The sequence below is a fragment of the Trachemys scripta genome, chromosome 16 (genome assembly GCF_013100865.1).
Source record: "Trachemys scripta elegans isolate TJP31775 chromosome 16, CAS_Tse_1.0, whole genome shotgun sequence".
Taxonomy (NCBI): Eukaryota; Metazoa; Chordata; order Testudines; family Emydidae; genus Trachemys; species Trachemys scripta.
In genome coordinates this window covers 17,731,239-17,749,335 of record NC_048313.1, presented here as the reverse complement: position 1 = coordinate 17,749,335, position 18,097 = coordinate 17,731,239, and the positions used below count along the sequence as shown (strand labels likewise).

Genomic DNA, 18,097 nt, shown 5'->3' with positions numbered 1-18,097 from the left:
GGGCGGGGCGCGCGGGGGGCGGCCTGTTTGAAGGATGCGGCGACCACGGGGGGCTACACTCTGGCCCGGCGCGGCGCTCTTCCGATCTCGGGCTACACACCGCAGGGGTGGGGGAGGGGCTGGCACGGGTGGCGGGAGCTGGTACCGGGGTGGGGGGCAGAGGCGTGGGGGGGGGGCTGGCACGGGTGGCGGGAGCTGGTACCGGGGTGGGGGGCAGAGGCGTGGGGGAGGGGCTGGCACGGGTGGCGGGAGCTGGTACCGGGGTGGGGGGCAGAGGCGTGGGGGAGGGGCTGGCACGGGTGGCGGGAGCTGGTACCGGGGTGGGGGGCAGAGGTGTGTGAGGCGGGGGAGAGAGTAGCCAGAGGGGGTGGGGTAGGACCCGAGAGTGGGGGAGGGGAGCTGGCACAGGGGGGGGGCAGGGGGAGGGGTATTGGTACCAAGAGAGCAGAGGATTCTAGTGGGGAGAGAAGCTGGTAATGGGGGAGGGCCAGGGTCCATGGGGGGAGGCGGGGGATGAGGTATTAACTGGCACTGCAGGGGTGTCTAGGGTGGTGCATGCCCTGGAAGAGGGAGGTCGGTGGGGGTGGGAGAGCAGAGGTCACTGGGTAGGGGGGTTTGGTGCAGATCCCTGGGATGGGGAAGCAGGTAGCACGCTGGTGTTGCAGGGATGGTGTATACTCCCGAGGGAGTGAAGAGGTGACACCCTGGGGGCTGCAGGGCCCCCGTGGAGGAATGGTGGGTGGGTTAAGGGGGCTGCATACCCCTGTGGGGTTTGGTTAATGTATACACATGGGCCATTGGGGCAGGAGGCTTCCACTGCTGTTGCAGCAGCTATGTCAGGGGGAGGAGGAAGGTGACTTGTGACTCAAGTCTGTACAGCAGGATATATTATATTCATCTCATTCTTATGCTCTCTTTCTGGGACAGTGCCCTTTTGTGGTTTGCTGCATTCAGCACACCAGATACTAACCTTGCATAACGGGAATGATGACTGTGCATGCATGCCCTGGCATTTCCCTATGTGCTCTGTGACCTTGTGGTGTCCCAGAGCCTGTGGAGTTGTTCGGGCATTAGTGCCACCAACTTATGGGTGTCTCAGTGGCTTATTGGAGTTTGAGTCTCAGCGGGATCTTGCAGCCTGCTTTCTTGTTGTTGATGGTTGTTTTTTTTTTTTAAGTGCCTAAAGTCTGCTTTGTGCTTTAAAGGCCCTGCCCCAATGAGCTTAAACTCTAAATAGAGTTAATTCTTATGTTGTATGGTGATAAGCTCTGGACAAAGTCCTTAGGGCCAGGCAGATGATATACAGAGAAATGTGTACAACACAATATCAGTGACCATGCCCTGCCCTTCTCCCCAGGCTGCTGTTTCGCTCTGAACTTTTAATTTGGATCGTAATTTGATGTAAGATAAATAATTTTGCATCTCTTTCTTGGTCTAATCTTCTTTCTCCCCATCCTCTTTACTTCACTCCAAGTGACTCTTATTGTTGTTGCAATGTGAAAAATGTTTCTCTGCAGTCTGGACCTTGACTATACCTTGACCAAGAAATTTGGACCTTGACAAAAAATAATTGACTCCCCCTGATGTAATGCTTTGTTTGAAATGTGGCGACATCACATATCTCTGTGCCTGTCTTAACCATGAAACATGGACTATTATTTGTTTTAGTGTTATCACAAAGCCACATCACGTGTCCTGGAGTCCAAACTCCAGTGCTCGCTATGTGTGATACCAAGTGGGATGAAAAGTTACATTAGTATTCTGTTGCTGTACTTTTTGGCGAACACAATACAACATAATGCCAGGCTCAGCCCAGGGAAAGTCATTGTAACCCTTCAAAAGTTAATATCCACATCTGGAATTCCTGGGCATTACCTTCAAGAGCAAATACCTCTTTAGTGAAGGCTCAGGTATAAGCAGAACTTTTGGGTGGAGCATTCCCAAAGTGAAACCAACACAGGACTCCCCACTAAGATCCAGATGCTTCTTGAAAGGATACTAAGATCAGAGGGGTTTAAACTCTCCTTAAGTCCTTTTGGAACACATCTGGAGCAGGAGACATGCTCCCATTTCCTGATCTCCTTTCTCAACAGATCAGCATCTATGTTTTTCCTCCAAAGCAGCCTGCAATCCTAAAATGAGCGACTCTAAGCATAGGATGAGTTCTGAGTTATAACGACATTTGAATCTGTGTGAAGAGGCGGATATTTAAAGTAGAAGAGATGTGTGCGTCATATCTTCAAATACAGCAAATGTTGGCCAGGTCTTTGTGGCTCTCTTAGGCCTTGGCTACACTTACCAGCTAGTTCGACGGCTGGAAATCGAAGTTCTGGGTTCGACTTATCGCGTCTAGTCTGGACGCGATAAGTCGAACCCGGAAGTGCTTGCCGTCGACTGCGGTACTCCAGCTCGGCGAGAGGAGTACCGCGGAGTCGACGGGGGAGCCTGCCTGCCGCGTGTGGACCAAGGTAAGTTCGAACTAAGGTACTTCGACTTCAGCTACGTTATTCACGTAGCTGAAGTTGCGTACCTTAGTTCGAATTGGGGGGGGTAGTGTAGACCAAGCCTTAGTGAGGAATACTGAAACCATTGTTGAAAAGAGGGTTTCATCACTTAATTCAGTGAAGGCATTTGCAGTGGGAGGGGCTTTCATCAGAACTAAAAGGAACGGCTAGATCATAAAATTATACTTCATTACCCACTGTTCTTTTGAGACATGCTAGAGACCTGAGTGCAGAAGGGGTTTGGGATTATTGTGTGTCTGTGACGGGTGGATGGCCATTCCCCCTCTTTGCCCTGCTGAGCCTGTTTGAAGGGAGGCGTTCTGCTCTCTTGGTGCTGAAATATCTAAAAAGGGATAATAATGGAAAGTGGTTTTCATTCTCCTATAACTAAAATAGACTGGTGATACAAAAGTACGCAAGATAGTTAAGTCCCAGGCAGACTGTGAAGAGCTACAAAAGGATCTCTCAAAACTGGGTGACTGGGCGACAAAATGGCAGATGACATTCAGTGTTGATAAATCCAAAGTAATGCACATTGGAAAACATAATCCCAACTGTACATATAAAATGATGGGGTCTAAATTAGCCGTTACCACTCAAGAAGAGATTGTGGAGTCATTGTGGATAGTTCTCTGAAAACATCCACTCAATGTGCCGCGGCAGTCAAAAAAGTGAACAGATTGTTAAGAATCATTAAGAAAGGGATAGATAATAAGACAGAAAATATCATATTACCTCTATATAAATCCATCAAACACCCATTTGAATACTGCGTGCAAATGTGGTCACCCCATCTCAAAAAAGATATATTAGAATTGGAAAAGGTTCAGAAAAGGGCAACAAAAATTATTAGGAGTATGGAACAGCTTCTGTATGAGGAGAGATTAATAAGACTGGGACTTTTCAGCGTGGAAAAGAGACGACTAAGGTGGCTATATGATTGAGGTCTATAAAATCATTACGGGTATGAAGAAAGTAAATAAGGAAGTGTTATTTACTCCACATGACACAAGAACTAGGGGTCACCAAATAAAATCAGTAGGCAGCAGGTTTAAAACAAACAAAAGGAAGTATTTCTTCACACAACGCACAGTCAGCCTGTGGAACTCTTTGCTAGAGAATGTTGTGAAGGCCAAGACTTTAACAGGGTTCAAAAAAGAACCAGATAAATTCATGGAGGATTGGTCCACCAATGGCTCTTAGCCAGGATGGGCAGGGATGGTGTCCCTAGCCTCGGATTGCCAGAAGCTGGGAATGGGAAACGGGGATGGATCACTTAATGATTTCCTGTTCTGTTCATTCCCTCTGGGGCACCTGGCATTGGCCACTGTCGGAAGACAGGATACTGGGGAAGATGGACCTTTGGTCTGACCCACTATGGCTGTTCTTGTGACTGGTAACAGTTAGCTGGAAGACAAACTGTGTCTGTTCGGTCTCGTTATATCATAATTAAAGCTGCGAGTCTGTCATGGATTCCGTGACTTTCCAGGACTTCGGTGACTTCTACAGTGGCCAGTGCGGCTGGTCCAGGGGCCGCTCGGACAGACCCTGCACCGGCCACTGCTGGGGCAGCCTCGGGCTGCTGTGCCCCCTCCCCCCCAGCAGCAGCATCTTACTAGTATTATTTGTATTGTATTTGTCGTGAACTGGGACCCCATTGTGTTACATGCTGTACAAACACAGAACAGTCTCATAGGGGCAGCTGCAAACTCTACTCTCCTGCTGAGTGCCAAAACCTAGTGGGTTCTGATTTCACATAGCGAGAAACAGGTTGTTGTTTTTCCTCGCTTTTGGGACTCTGTTTTGTCACACCCATTTTCCTCCCATTATTTTTTTTTTAAATAGTCTATATCTTTCTTTCCGCAATAAAAGCACAGTTTGATTAGAACAGTGACTAGCACAATCTGGAACTACAATACAATAACCCAGCCCCTACGCTGGGATTGCCACTTTGCGTGGGGCCCATTGGTAACTTTCAGTTGTGGTGTTAATAGAAGAGCTCAGAGACACTTGCTGTCATGTTTTCTGCTCTGAACTGGAAATGGTAGCTGGTATTGGCAGTATTTTAAGAAGTGATGTAATGGCCAGGGATGGGGTTAATTTAACCCTCTCAAGGGCAATTTAAGTCACTTGTTCAGCTGGCTTGCTGAATCATCTTTTCCACTCCACCCCTCCTCCCCCCAATCTCTGGTCATCAGAATGTCTTTGTGTGTTGAAACTGCCCAGATAACGAGGAATGCTATAAAGAGGCTGCTTTGGTAGGGCAAAAGCTTTCACAGAGAGGAAGGAGACAGTTCTGCAGTCTGGACATTGACTCTCACACTTGGTCAAGAAGAACTGACTAGTGAAAACTTCTAGTGATGTAGCAGTGTCGGTCCCAGGATATTAGAGAGACAAGGTGGGTAAAGTTCTGTTGGTGAGAGAGACAAGGTTACACAGAGCTCTTCTTCAGGTGATAACTGGCACAGAAAGGTGTATGTGTTAGGAAGCCCCAGGAGGGCTGGGGAGGGTCACACTGTGGGGGGGCTAGCTTTATAATGAAGGGTGAATGGCTAACTGGATATACCAAAGCAATTCAACTGTAAACTTTTGGGGGTGGAGACCATCTTTTGGGCCCTGTGTTTGGACAGGGCCTAGTACAGTGGAGTCCATAGTTGGGGCTCTTAGCTGCTACCACAGTACAAATAATGAGCCATAAAGAAGTGTAGCTGTTTTTCCCATGTCTGTGTGTAATGACTCAGAAAGGTGCTGGGATACCACTGTGGGTGAGCACTGTATAAATGCCCAGATATACAGGATGACCAGCTAGCAAGTTTAAAATCAGGACAGAGGATTGTGGGGGGGGGGGGGGGGAGGGGGGTAATAGGCACCTACATAAGAAAAAGCCCCGAATATCGGGGCTTTCCCTATAATATCAGGACATCTGGTCACCCTACAGATATGGATAAAATAACCATATGGCCCTGCTCAGAGTTCTGAGGAGGGATCCACCATTCTGGCTGAAGCCTGCTTAAAAACCAGTAACTGCTCCAGCATGGAGAGATCGCGTGGCCAGCAGGGAAGCCAGGGAAGATCAAAGCCCAGCACCAACTGCAAGAGCCTCTGTAACCCTACCTGCTTTTGGTCTGTTACTAGACTAGGTTCCCCATTGTCTAGTATACATCCCCATCTTATGATAATGACTGGCAAGCACTCATCAGTTGTTCATGCTTTCCAGTTTACTGCTGCTGGGAAGCAGAATTGCAGAACCCTAGAAATGCCAGTAAAAAGAAAGAACTCACTGGACTGAAGTGTGTAACTTCGTAAGTAGTGGTTCAGGATTTGTGCAGGAGAATGGTCTGTTGTTTGCTGCAAGAGGTATTGAATGTCTAAACAAAAGAGGTACTGTATTTGCCTTGTGGACTAGAGCAGCTTCAGAGGATGTGGAGAAGAATAATCCAGAGTCCAACACACCTCCCAATTACCTGTTGGAATTTTTAAAGTTCAAGGAGGTGTGCACACAGAAACTGTTGCTCTTCATATTCTAGAGCAGGGGTAGGCAACCTATGGCACGTGTGAGCTGATTTTCAGTGGCACACACACTGCCCAAGTCCTGGCCACTGGTCCGGAGGGCTCTGCATTTTAATTTAATTTTAAATGAAGCTTCTTAAACATTTTAAAAACCTTACTTACTTTACATATAACAATAGTTTAGTTATATATTATAGACTTATAGAAAGAGACCTCCTACAAACGTTAAAATGTATTACTGGCACACAAAATACATTTTAAGGGCAAACACATGGCTTTCTGCAGAGACCCACAGGACAGCTCTAAGCATTTGGCTGGAGGGGCTTATCCAATCAAACTCATAGATTTTTAAAGCCAGAAGAGACCATCAGATCTTTTATTCTGACCTGTATCACAGACAATAGAACTTCATCTAGTTATCTTTATATTGAGCCCTGGTATTTACTAAAATGTGCCTTTCAGAAACGCATCCTATCTTGACATCAACAGACGGAGAATTGACCACTTCCCTCAGAAGTTTATTTTAAGGTGTTTCCTTCATGCGCTGCCTATTGTGGTTTGTTAGTACAGAAGAATGGAAATGGTCGAGCATCAGGTGTTGAATAGCATGTTGTAAGAGGTCAGTGAACGATGCTTTCAAGCTCTCCTACTTAAGCGTTTGCTGTCTGGACAAAGGAGGACAGGCATAGTAAATGAATGTGTCATGAGAGTTTAAACTAGGCCAGGGTTTGTAGCTTGTCAGCAGAGATAGGAGTGAAATGGCTTATCTCACACTCAAAGAGAAATGTGCTTTGCAAGGAGATATTTAGGTCAGTTTCTTCCTCTAAGGAATGTTTGCCATGTGATCATCTTCCCTTTTGCCTTTATTAACCTCTCTGAGGTTGGTGTTAAGAGAACTTGCTGCAGAAATAAGTAACTTCTTTCCTTCTGGGGAACTTGTTTTGAGGGAAACACGATGTATTGAATAATCTGTTCTATTAGGTTTTAGAATTAAGGTTTCATCAGAACGGCTTCTAAAAATAAATCTGTAAAGCTTTAAAATCCAAAGGGAGGATGTGTGAGGATTGTGTTCTGTAAACAGGCTTCTGTAGAGCAATGGATAACGTTTTCAAAAGTTCCCAAGACTCATTGAAAGCAAGACTTAGGCTTTTAAGTGCCTAAATTACTTTTGAAAATGGACTTCAGAAGCACCTAAGTGACTTGGGAGCCTAAGACTTTACTCCTAGTGACTACATCTCCTCCACTGTAAGGTAAACTATGCTGAAAGCTGTCTCTACAGTCCTGTAGAAAATCAGTCAAGATCTCTCTCCAGCTGCTGTGGATGGTTGACCTGACCTACCTGCGCAACGGCAAGCTTGTACTCTGGTAGCTCACATCCATTGTAGTCAGTGACCCACTATAAGACAGAACAGTCCTGGCCAGTTTGGGATCACTTGCATATCACATAGTCACCTGTTTAGCCTCTCTGCCCTGTTCTGGCAAATTCCCTTGGTATTTGAGTTTTTCAAACTGTTCTGTAGGATGTGCTTGCATTTGTTGCTGGCTTTTATACACCAACGGAGAGAATGTTTGTGTCGGTGGTGGCTGCTTAAGATTCTAGTATAAAATCATTTGCAGCTCTTGTTTTGAAAGAGCAATAAAGAAGACAAGTCACATGCTCACATAACTAAGATGGGTAAAACTTTGATCTAGCCTCAGGGCCGCCCACAGGATTCAGGGGGCCCCTTCCATAAAAAAAAGTTGCAATACTATAGAATATTATATTCTTATGGGGGGCCCCTGCAGGGGGCAAATTGCCCCACTTGCCCCCCCCTCTGGGCGGCCCTGTCTAGCCTTGAAGATGGGTGCCCATCTAGGAGGGAACTGCGTATGCAAACTAGCAACTAAGTCTAAGGCAGAACTAACGTGCCCTTGGTCTAAAAGAATCCCTTTGGCATCAAGTCTTGCTGATGCTATATCCGATCATTTGATCATGGTGGTGCTGCTGAAATTGCTGCAGACTGTGGTAGTTTCCACATCGTTGGATCAAGGTGATAATTTCATCTAACTATTTTAATGACCACACTTGGTCAGAAATGTAGCTGCCGCAGCAGAATGCCGCGTAGTGACAGCATTCATATCTGTAAGGGATGTGGGCCTCGGTGGAATTCTGCTGCTTTTAAGACAAGAAGAGTATATGGCATGTGTAACCCCCACACCTCCTGGGTGTGGTGTTCTGTCTCATCTAGGAGTGAGAGAGAGAAGAATAAGTCAGTCAGTCTGCGCTACAGCCTTAGCTAATAGCCAGTTGGCTTTTAGCCCAAGCACTAAGCTTCAGAGGTCCCAGGTTCGATCCCACCCGCCGCCAACTGGGGTCTGTCAGCGTTGCACATGTATCAAAACAATAGCTTTCAAACTAGGATCACCAATTGTCTGGTCCTCTTGTGCCTGCAGAGTTGGACGAGGTGATGATCCATCGGAGGATTATTTTTTCCCTTGCAGAACAGGTGAAAGCTAAAGCATTGCACCAAAATATTGCAGCCTTTGTACGTGGCAAATGAAATCTGACGTGCTTTTCGAGGCACTGAAACAGACCATCTGAACTTCTGTAGGCCCTCACCTAAGGTGAGCAAATGTGCGTGATAGTCCCGTGAAGAGCAAACTCCTAATTTGTCTAAAGTGGCACTAGCAAATTTCACTGAGCGCCACGAGGTGCATAGAGCTCACAGAACACTGTTTACTCTGCATTAATCTGTTGTTCTAGAAGAAACAATTTAAAATCTTGAGCATATTTGAGTAGATATTTGAGTAGGGTTGTCTTATCTACAGAAAAGGAACGGTGCCATTTCAACTGAGCAAATTGCTGTGAATGAGCTGAAGTCTGTCTGGTTTTTTTTTTTTTTTTTTTTTTTTTTTAACATCAGCTACGTGTTAGCTGTGCTGGCTTGTTCAGAATGGAATGCATGAACTGTAGTTATGCTTTGAACACCTTAACTTTGGCACAAATTCACTTAATGTTAACATCCAACTAGCATTTTCCTTGTATGCCCACATTAAGATGGAATTTAGGAAGATAACATTGCCAATATATGGCATTGTCCTAGGAGCAAAAATACCCTGTTAATATATAACAGGCTTTGAGGACATTAAGTGCTTTACATACCATGCTTCGATGTTATCGGGACTTGAATATATCATTGGGATTTTTTTTAAGTTGACATGTTAATATTTAGGGATGCTTTCATCTGAAACTCTGCACCCGACTCTGGCACAGAAAGTGGTCGTGACTGGCTATTTAGTGGTCCTGACTGGCTTTTTAGTGCATTTAGAAGAGCATTCTGATGCATGGTGATGAACACGATCTCAATCCTTAAACCACAGCCCCATAGTGTAGGATGTGTGGTTGCACATAAAGGAATTTCCATTCTTTCCTGTTTCCACATTGTGGTTTCATTGTTTGTAAGTGTCACAATTCAGGGCAACCGCTGAATGTGTTTCCCTTCTGTGATCCATCAAGGGCACCCACTCTAGTCTCCTGGGTCCTCAGCTGTCAACTCTCTGCGGGGGCGATCCATGTCTCTCTCCCTCCTGACCAGGGTTTCTCCAGGCTGCACCGTTCCTTGCCTACACTGTGACCATTCCCAGCAAGCCAGACTGCCTAAAGAGGCCAGTGTTTGTTCTTTACTTTCTGTTTGAAGGCTGTGAACAATGTTGGCCAGCAGTTATGAGTTACCACAGAGCTCTTTATAAGCAAGCACATTGCTTCTTAAGGTAACAGCATTATAGAGAAAACATTTAAAAACAACCCAAACACTGCATGCATGTTAATAAGCTTACCAGAGGTCACCCATCAGTCTTATGGGGCTTCTGTAGGCCAAAGTCCTTCCAGACCTTCCCAGGAAGGGTTGTGGACCCTCCTTAGACAGAAGGTCCTGTCTGTTTGCTGGATCAGAAAGAAGGCCTTGAGTCAGTTTAAACTACGGTTGTTTACCCAAAAGTGCTTTCTTTATCTGTTGGTCTCTGGATAATCTAGTTTGAACTAGTATATGTGAGCCTCTCCAGGAGGTAGTATCCTTCTCTGAGGGGTTTACAATCTGGTTGAGTTGCCTTAATCACCACCTGCTGGTTTTAGTTCTTGTAAGAGCTGTAGTACGTCGCTTCTCGGCTCTCTGTGAGCTGAGGGGTGAAAACATTATCTACTCTCTCAACCCCCAGAGTAGAACACACAAGCCATTCATTTAAAACAATGGACCCCAAAGATGGGGTTGAAATGTCTGTCACAAGCATCGCTAATCTTGGAGCTGGCACCAGAAATTGCAAGAACGAATGTCCATGTTGATTAGTTTCTCTAGGTAGTCTGCTCATCCCCCCCCCCCCCCCTTCTTGTTTTAAGTTCCCAAGGGGTTTATTTTCTGTGTTCAAGGAGGCTTTTTGTAAATCAGGTCCACATGAAATCATCTATTTCTAATGTTTGGTGAAGCCCTTTTAAAGCAGGGGAAGAGCTGTATAAATTCTAAGCGTGCTGCTGTTGTGCTTTAATCTGTCTGTTACAAGTTGCTTGTTCTATAGTCCATACTGTAGCCGCTCATTTCATTTCTCCCTGATTCATGCAGTCTCCGTGTTTGATGTGTTCTTGTCCTAACTATGCCTTTTTCCCTTCTTTTTTGCAGTTAACGTGACCTATTCTAAGGATTCCCCCTCCAGTCAGAGGTCTTCCACCATGGCACCTGGCAAGGAGCGGAAAATATTATATGGTAACACTCCACACTTGTGTGCATGTTAGGAACACAGGAATTGCTATACAAGATCAGACCAGTTGTCCATTTAGTTCAATACTTCGTTTCAGGCCAGTGATTGGTACCAGACTCCTTAGAGGAAGAGACAAGAATTCCCATAATAAACAATTACAAAATAGTTATAGGCAAAGTCCTTTCCTAACCTCACGCAATTTCCATTCTCCTCCTGTGAACGGGCAAGGTTATAGATTGGAAACCACTTAAAATGGGAGAACCAAGGCTGGGATTTTTTAAGACCCTAAGGGAAGTAGGTGGCCATATCCCATTGAAATGTCATGGGGTTTGGGTACCCAACTCTACGAGGCTTCTTTGGAAATCCCAGTGCAAATTCTTCCCTCTCTTAATCAGAAGGAGACTGTGACTGAATCCAGTCTTCAACATTATTTGCATGCTACTTCCAGTAGAAAGCAATAGGTTTTGAGATTCCATGAAAAGAGTGTAACAAAACTCTAGACAGATGGGACTGTCTACCTGGTCTGGTTACAATCTTTCCAGTTAAGTCATGTCGTCATTGCCTGTGAACCAGTTAGTGAAAGCAGTGGATAAAAGAGGAGAAACCAGACAGTAACTTTAAATCCTGCTTCAGTATTTGCTTTGGATAGTCACAGTTGGGTGCAATTCACTTTTAGCCCTGAGCGTCCCAAAATGCTTCTGGTATTGCAGCTCCCTGCCTCGGACTTGCACACAGCCAGCATGCTCCTTGTATGCTGTACAGCTTTGATCCAACCACTTGGAATCCAACAGCCTGACAGCAGTTATCCCAGCCAGTTTTGTCTTTACCAGACTTGGTTAATGTTAGGAGGTGATCGCAGCACACCCCTAGTCCCGAACTTCCCTAGACCCATGCGCTCTGCAGTCTCCACCCCTCTTCAAAGGAATAAGATCTGTTTGTTCTTTTAATGAGACAACCGTTTCAACCTGTGCTCCGCGGACCCCTGAAGATGCGCAGACTGTCTAAGATTTCCAAAGGGGTCTGCACCTCCATTCAAAATTTTTTAAGGGTCCGCAAATGAAAAAAGGTTGAAAACCGCTTCTGTAGTACAGACACAGCGATGTTGGTTTCGATTAATAGTAACACAAGTTTATTAACAAAAGAAGATAGGATTTGAAGTGAGCTAGGGTATATGATAAAGTGAGAAATGGTTACAAGCAAATAAAAGTGAAAACATGCATCTAAAAGTCTAAAACTTAATCTAGCAAGTTTTGGTTCAAGGCTTAGTTCAAGGTGGCCTCTCTCACCCATAGTTTTCCAGCAAGATGGTGACTGACCCTCTCCGCAGTCAAGATCTCTTTCAGAGGCCTAAAGGTGCTGGTGCCTTTTTCTGCTTAGCTGAAAGAGAAAACTTGGGGTTCTCTGCCCCTTCCTTTTATAGTCTATTGAATCTCTGAAGTGGATTCTTCTGAAGTAAAGTTTCACCAAGCTTGGAGGAAGGGGACATAGAGTTTGGTAGAGCATGGAGCTTCCTTCACCTTCTTCCCTCCCTATTGTGTTTGCTAATGTGCGGATTGTTCTGTTTCCTGCCATCTCCTCCCCTGCTGTCTTGATGATCCTGTTTACTATTTATCTGTACACTGAGGTAAACACATTCCTTTGTTTAGGATTGATCTCTTTGAGCAGAACATGTGCATCATACGGGGGAATTCATAACTTTCCATATCCTGTTGCTACCATATTTCACCATATTATTGACCAGGGAATTAGTAGGTTTCAAATGATACCTCACAAGGCATATTTTGTACAAAGATTGTTACAGTACTTTGTAGGGTGTTAGTAAAGGGGTTCTTTGGGTCACTCACAGGTAGAACTAAGATTTTCTGGCTGGCCTGTTTTGGTATGACTTACACCTTTGAGATTAGCTGTTCCAGATGGATGAAAATTGTGGCTCAAGCCAGTTCTGAGGCTGTCACTTCCCAGCACCATTAAGCAACAGATGGACTGTTCATATAACTTCCTTAGTTTGGTTGAACTAGCAGAGCAAGATATTGTGCAACCAAAGCTACTAAGAAAAGTAACACACACAGGTGCTGTTGCTTTAAATCTATTTTATAAACAGATCTGCTGGCAGGCCAGTCAGGTATTTAGGAGGCGGGGAAATGAGGAGGAACAACCAGCTTCAGTTTGCTTTGATGATGCAATTATAAGAGCCCGAACCTGGCTTTTACTTCTCTGGTTATAAATGGTTACTTTGGCTCTTAGTAAAGGAGGCAGGATTAAGTTGGATGCTGCTTTTCCTCCTCTGAAGCAAAAGCATAATGCCAGGAGGTGGTAGCCAGAGTGAGTATAACATGGGGGATGGAATTGGCTTTTTGTTCTCGGCTGGGGCTGGGGGGAGTGGAATGGAGTTAAAGGACTTGATGTCAAAGTTGTTGGGAGTTGTAATTCTGTCACGGGACTGATCCTGTTTACCTGATTTAGAGCCTAAAATTAGATACTGTCCAGAGAGTTCAGCACAACTGGATGTCTGCTGTGTGCTCTCCCTCGGATCTTGGGAGTCGGGAAAATGATCCTCTAGTCTCCTTTAATGTGTCTTACTCCTTCCAAAGATCTAACAAACTGTGCATTGTGCCTTCCTGAGGCTGAATTCAGTGCATTAGCAGCATCTTCTAGGGCAGGGGTGGGCAACATCTGGATTGTGAAACTGTATGGAGGGCCAGGTAGGGAAGGCTGTGCCCCCCCCGCCCAAACAGCCTGGCTGTCCCCTATCTGCCCCTTCCCACCTCCTGCCCCCTCCCCCCCCGCCCCCCTGCCCCTAACCGCCCCCCAGGACCCCCCCCCCTTTTCCCCCCCCCCCCCCCCCCTCCGCCAGCCCCTTTCGGAATGTGGCCCTGTGAACATGGGTGGGGGACTCAGGACGAGCAGAGGCAGCCGGAGAGAAGCAGCGGTTTCCCCTTCAAAGCGCCGCTTCTCTCCGTCCAGCTGCGCGGCCGCCCGGTGCTCCACCTGAGTCCTCTGCCCGCGTTCCCCATGCTTCTGCCACCCGCACCGCCCGCCTGCTCCCCTGCCCCCGAAGTGCAGCCCCTCCCCCCCCACGGGGGGGTGCCGGTGCTGAGCTGCCCGAGTGCCCGGCCCTGGGGCCCCCTGTGTTCACCCCTGAGCTGTGCCACCCGGCGGAGCCAGCCACACCCCTGCACTGCCAGCACAGCGAGCTGAGGCTGTGGGGGAGGGGCTGGGGCCGGCCGGGAGCTCAGGGGCCGGGCAGGACAGCCCCGCGGGCCGGATGTGGCCCACGGGCCGTAGTTTGCCCACCTCTGTTCTAGGGGCTTAAACTGAACTTCCAGGCATGAGGCAAAAGATGGTTGGGTTTTTGGACCGGGCTAAGGTTTGTTAAAATGAAGGAGTGGAAGGGGAGTACCTGTAGGTGTTGGGCCACCTGAGTTGTACTTACTGCAAAATCCCAGCAGCAGCGAAGTAGTAATTTCATTTATTCTATTGGTAATGATTTGTTAAGGTGCCGAGAGCTTGGGCAGGCAGCTTAATATTTGAAATAAAAAATAAACTTGCCTCGCTCGCATGTGAACACGAGAGCTGGAGAACCCAGTCTCATTGCAGTAGCTTCTTCATGTGGATTTGCCACTCCACACGTTTCATTCCTCCAGATGTTTGAAAAAAACCCAAAACCGCCTACCCACCAATCCTGGCAAGGGATGGCAGTGGGGCTAGAACATTCGCTTTCTGCTTTGCCTATGGCACTTGCAAGTTCCATTTTAAACCGGCCACGTTCCTAGCATCATTTCAGCACAGTGACTCCTCCCTTGTTTTACATGTGGCTTTTTGTAAATCCAGAAGATGTCTCTGAAGACCACGAGGAGGTCATCAGCACGGTTTACAGCAGCCCAGTCCCGCAGGAGTCTCCGGAGTCCAATGATGAACCATTCACCACCTACTTTGATGAGAAGATCCCTATCCCTGAAGATGAAAAGGTCAGTGTGGCTGGGCCCCAGACTTAGCAAGCTCACCTTGGTGGGGAAATGGCTTTAATAGAAGTGGTAGTTACCTAGATGACTTGTTTCCCTTTGTGGGCGCTGGGTCCCTTTTCAGTTTAAATTGAGGCATTGGGTAGGAGAGCTGGCTGCTTGTTTCTAACTATGGAGAGCTATGTTGAGAAGGGGATGAGGTGTCTGCCGTGCTTGCATGGGATTCAGTGACCCAACTAAAACAAAATGAGTGACTGTCAGCAAACTAACACAAAGCAAGTGACTGCCAGGTTCACTACCTGCTGTGGATGCCAGTTACCCACAATGCTATTACTGCATTCAGAGTAAAGAGGTCAGCAAACACTGCTCCTGCTGCCTCTATCCGGGTTGGCAGACTTTTACAGAACCTTCAAAGCATTTGTCTGTTTCAAGTGAATGCACACTCCTAATGAGGATGGGCGTAGCACTCACCCCAGAGCCACATTGCTGTCTTTAGTTATGTTTCCCAGGACAGCAGTTTCTGCTTCTGCTAAAGATTGGAGAGACGTCTAGCGTGTGATTCCCAGGTGGAAATTGGCTTTGCTCTTACCAAGAAAAGCAAGTCAGGATAGCTGTTTCCGTGCTAAGCTGGGCCCACCAGCATAATGGCTGAGCCATATGCCCTTCACAAGGAGCTCTGAATGGGATGCAGTTGCTGTCTTCTCTGTAAAGAGCAGGCAAGCCAGCACTTGTCAGAGGATCGTATGCAAAGTTAGCTTGATCTCCTCCCCCAGCTAAAGTGCTGGTGACCCTGAAGGTCTCAAAATAAAGAAGGGCTGCACTTTGGAATTCAAAATAAAGAGAGACTGATAAGAGAATGAAGAGATCTTGCCAGGGGTTGGTTGTTTCGTTGGCAGCTAAAAAAGCTTGTATGCCCCTCTTACCAATTTTTTTGTCTTCAAAATGGGCCGGTTTCTGGAGGCTGTGCTCTGTTTTGTTTGGAATCAATGCCAATCTTTGGTGCAGAGCGGAGTCTTAACGTCTCAATCTTCTCTTCCATTTTAAAGCACTCATGGTTTAGCTTCCGCAAACTCTGGGCCTTCACAGGGCCAGGTTTTCTCATGAGCATCGCCTACCTGGATCCAGGCAACATCGAGTCGGATTTACAGTCAGGCGCTGTCGCAGGGTTTAAGGTCAGTGTGAAACTTTCCAAACTGTGAAGCAATTTTACATTGTACTTCCAGGCCCATCACCTCTCCCAGCAGGTGCCTAGCGCAGCTTCCAGATGAAGGCGCTGAACCAGTGTTGGGCTAAGTGCCAAAGGCCTCATCAGTGCTGTTGTGCTGAAAGGTTTGGCCAGACTCCCTACTGCAAGGGGTCTAAAGGTCTGCCTCCTGCATTGCTTGGAAGTTACCCTCTTGGATGGGTTGGGGGCTCTGAGGGGGACAGGAAGTGGGAGGGGGTGGATAGGGGGCGGGGCCAGGCTGTTTGGGGAGGCACAGCCTTCCCTACCCGGCCCTCCATACAGTTTCGGAACCCTGATGTGGCCCTCAGGAGAAAAAGTTTGCCAACCCCTGGTTTAGCAGATCTTAGGCTTGCAGTATACCTGAGAGTGAAACCGGGCAACAAAATGGCTTGCAGGTTTATTTGCATGCAGCCCCTTGTATATGTCAGTGCCAGGCTTATAAAACCAAGCATGGAATCTCAACAGGACTGCACTTCCAAATGGATCGACTATGTTCCCGGCTCCTATTAATAAGAAGGCCTGTGGAGGGAACTATAACATCAGGAGACCCAGACGTTCTCCAGTGCAAGTCCTGGCTTGTTCATCTGCCTCCGAAGCATCTCATTACTCAAGGTTACTTACCTCGCGTTGTTGCATCTCTTTCAGCTGCTTTGGGTTCTGCTGCTCGCCACGATCATTGGTCTCCTCCTGCAGCGTCTGGCAGCAAGGCTGGGAGTGGTGACAGGACTGCACCTTGCAGAAATGTGTAACCGGCAGTATCAAAAGGTGGGGGACTTAAAGGTCTTTAGATTAGAAATAGTGACTCTGGATGCTGTTCCCGTGCACTGGGCTGCTTAGAGATCTGAGATCTTAGTCGTGTCACTGAAAATAAAGCTTTCTGAATGGCTGGGACCCAGGAATGTTGAGGAATTGAAATTCCAGGAAGGGCTGAGGGGGGGGAAAGAGCAGACATGGAGCCTCCACTTCCAAACAGTGCCTTCAAAATGGTTCTGAACTGAAGGGCTTGAGGATGGTACAGGTGACACCTCTTTTGGTCTCCACTGTTGGTTCAAAATTGGTGTGAATGGCGCTTCCTCCTTTGTCTGAGAGCTAGTCTACACTAGAATCGCTACAGTGGCACAGCTGTACCGATAGCACTGCTAGTGCAGAGTCTCTGTTCCAATGAGAGAGAGCCTTCCCGTCGCTTAGCTACCACCACTCAGGGAGTTGGAGTAATTAAGCCAATGGGAGAACTTCTTCCACCAACATAGTGCTGTCCACACCAGCACTTAGGTTAGTGTAACTTACGTCACTCATGGGATGGTTTTTCCAAACCCTTGAGCGATTTAAGTTATACCGAAGTAACAGCCAAATACGTCTCTTTAGGGAGAGAGTTCTTGCTCTTCTGCATGCAAAGCAATAAGGGTCAGTAGAGACACGGTCCATCTCAAAAGCCATTCATTGTGTGTGTGACAACTCTTCCTTTTGTACAGCAAAGCACCATGGGTTCAAAGAAAAGCCTTGCTTTGGTGGGGGGAGAGGTGTGTGTGTGTGTGTGTGTGTGTGTGAAAGCACCCTTGGCTTCCCAGTGACTAGTCTGAAAGGTGGATTGTTGCTGGACAGTGGCTGGGGGATGAAAGGAAAAATTAGACCTGAAGCCCAAGGGTGGATTCAGTGCATCCTCTAAAGGGATAACAGTAGTTTAAATGCCCTTGCTGAGTTTACATTGGTCTTACTCCAATTTCTAAACTGAGGATCTTGTGGGTATGTGTCAGTTTGTGACTCGCTGTCTCAGGCAGTCCACACCCCTCTTGTGGTTCATGTGAATGTTACTATTGATCAGCATATGTTAAATCCGCCTCTAACGGTGGTGTTTTATTTTTAAAAAATAGACTTGTGAAGTTCACTTTTGCACAATGCCCATGTAGCTGAGGATTTCGGGATTGACTTCTGCAATGGCCTGTCGTTGAAAGCACATAAACCCTGCCGTTCTGATACTTGGCAAACAAGTGCTAATGTTACCCCAGATTTAGCACTAACAAAGTCTCTAGATCTGGCACACGCTAGCTTCCTTTGATATAGGCTTTATAATACAGCTTTGCACACATGTTTGAGGGTGCTGATGTACTTTCCAAACATGAAACCTCACAGCATGCCTGCCTACCGTGAAGCATAGAACCAGGAGTGTC

At 46.9% G+C, this 18,097-nt stretch overlaps 1 protein-coding gene across 11 annotated transcripts in view; it reads left to right on the top strand.

Annotated features, from left to right (window-relative positions):
- The window catches only part of SLC11A2 (solute carrier family 11 member 2), a 46,016-nt gene that overhangs the window by 10,543 nt on the left and 17,376 nt on the right, over positions 1–18,097 (top strand). For 3 of the 11 annotated variants that reach the window (XM_034793241.1, XM_034793238.1, XM_034793242.1), the window contains exons 2-5: positions 10,664–10,747; positions 14,574–14,710; positions 15,751–15,876; positions 16,575–16,694. In XM_034793241.1, coding sequence (XP_034649132.1) covers positions 10,664–10,747; positions 14,574–14,710; positions 15,751–15,876; positions 16,575–16,694 — 467 coding nt within the window. Of the gene's footprint in view, positions 1–4,765; positions 4,903–8,466; positions 8,619–9,510; positions 9,660–10,663; positions 10,748–12,911; positions 13,065–14,573; positions 14,711–15,750; positions 15,877–16,574; positions 16,695–18,097 lie in introns of those variants that run through there. The other 8 variants (XM_034793240.1, XM_034793246.1, XM_034793243.1 and 5 more) reach the window with 7 other exon arrangements.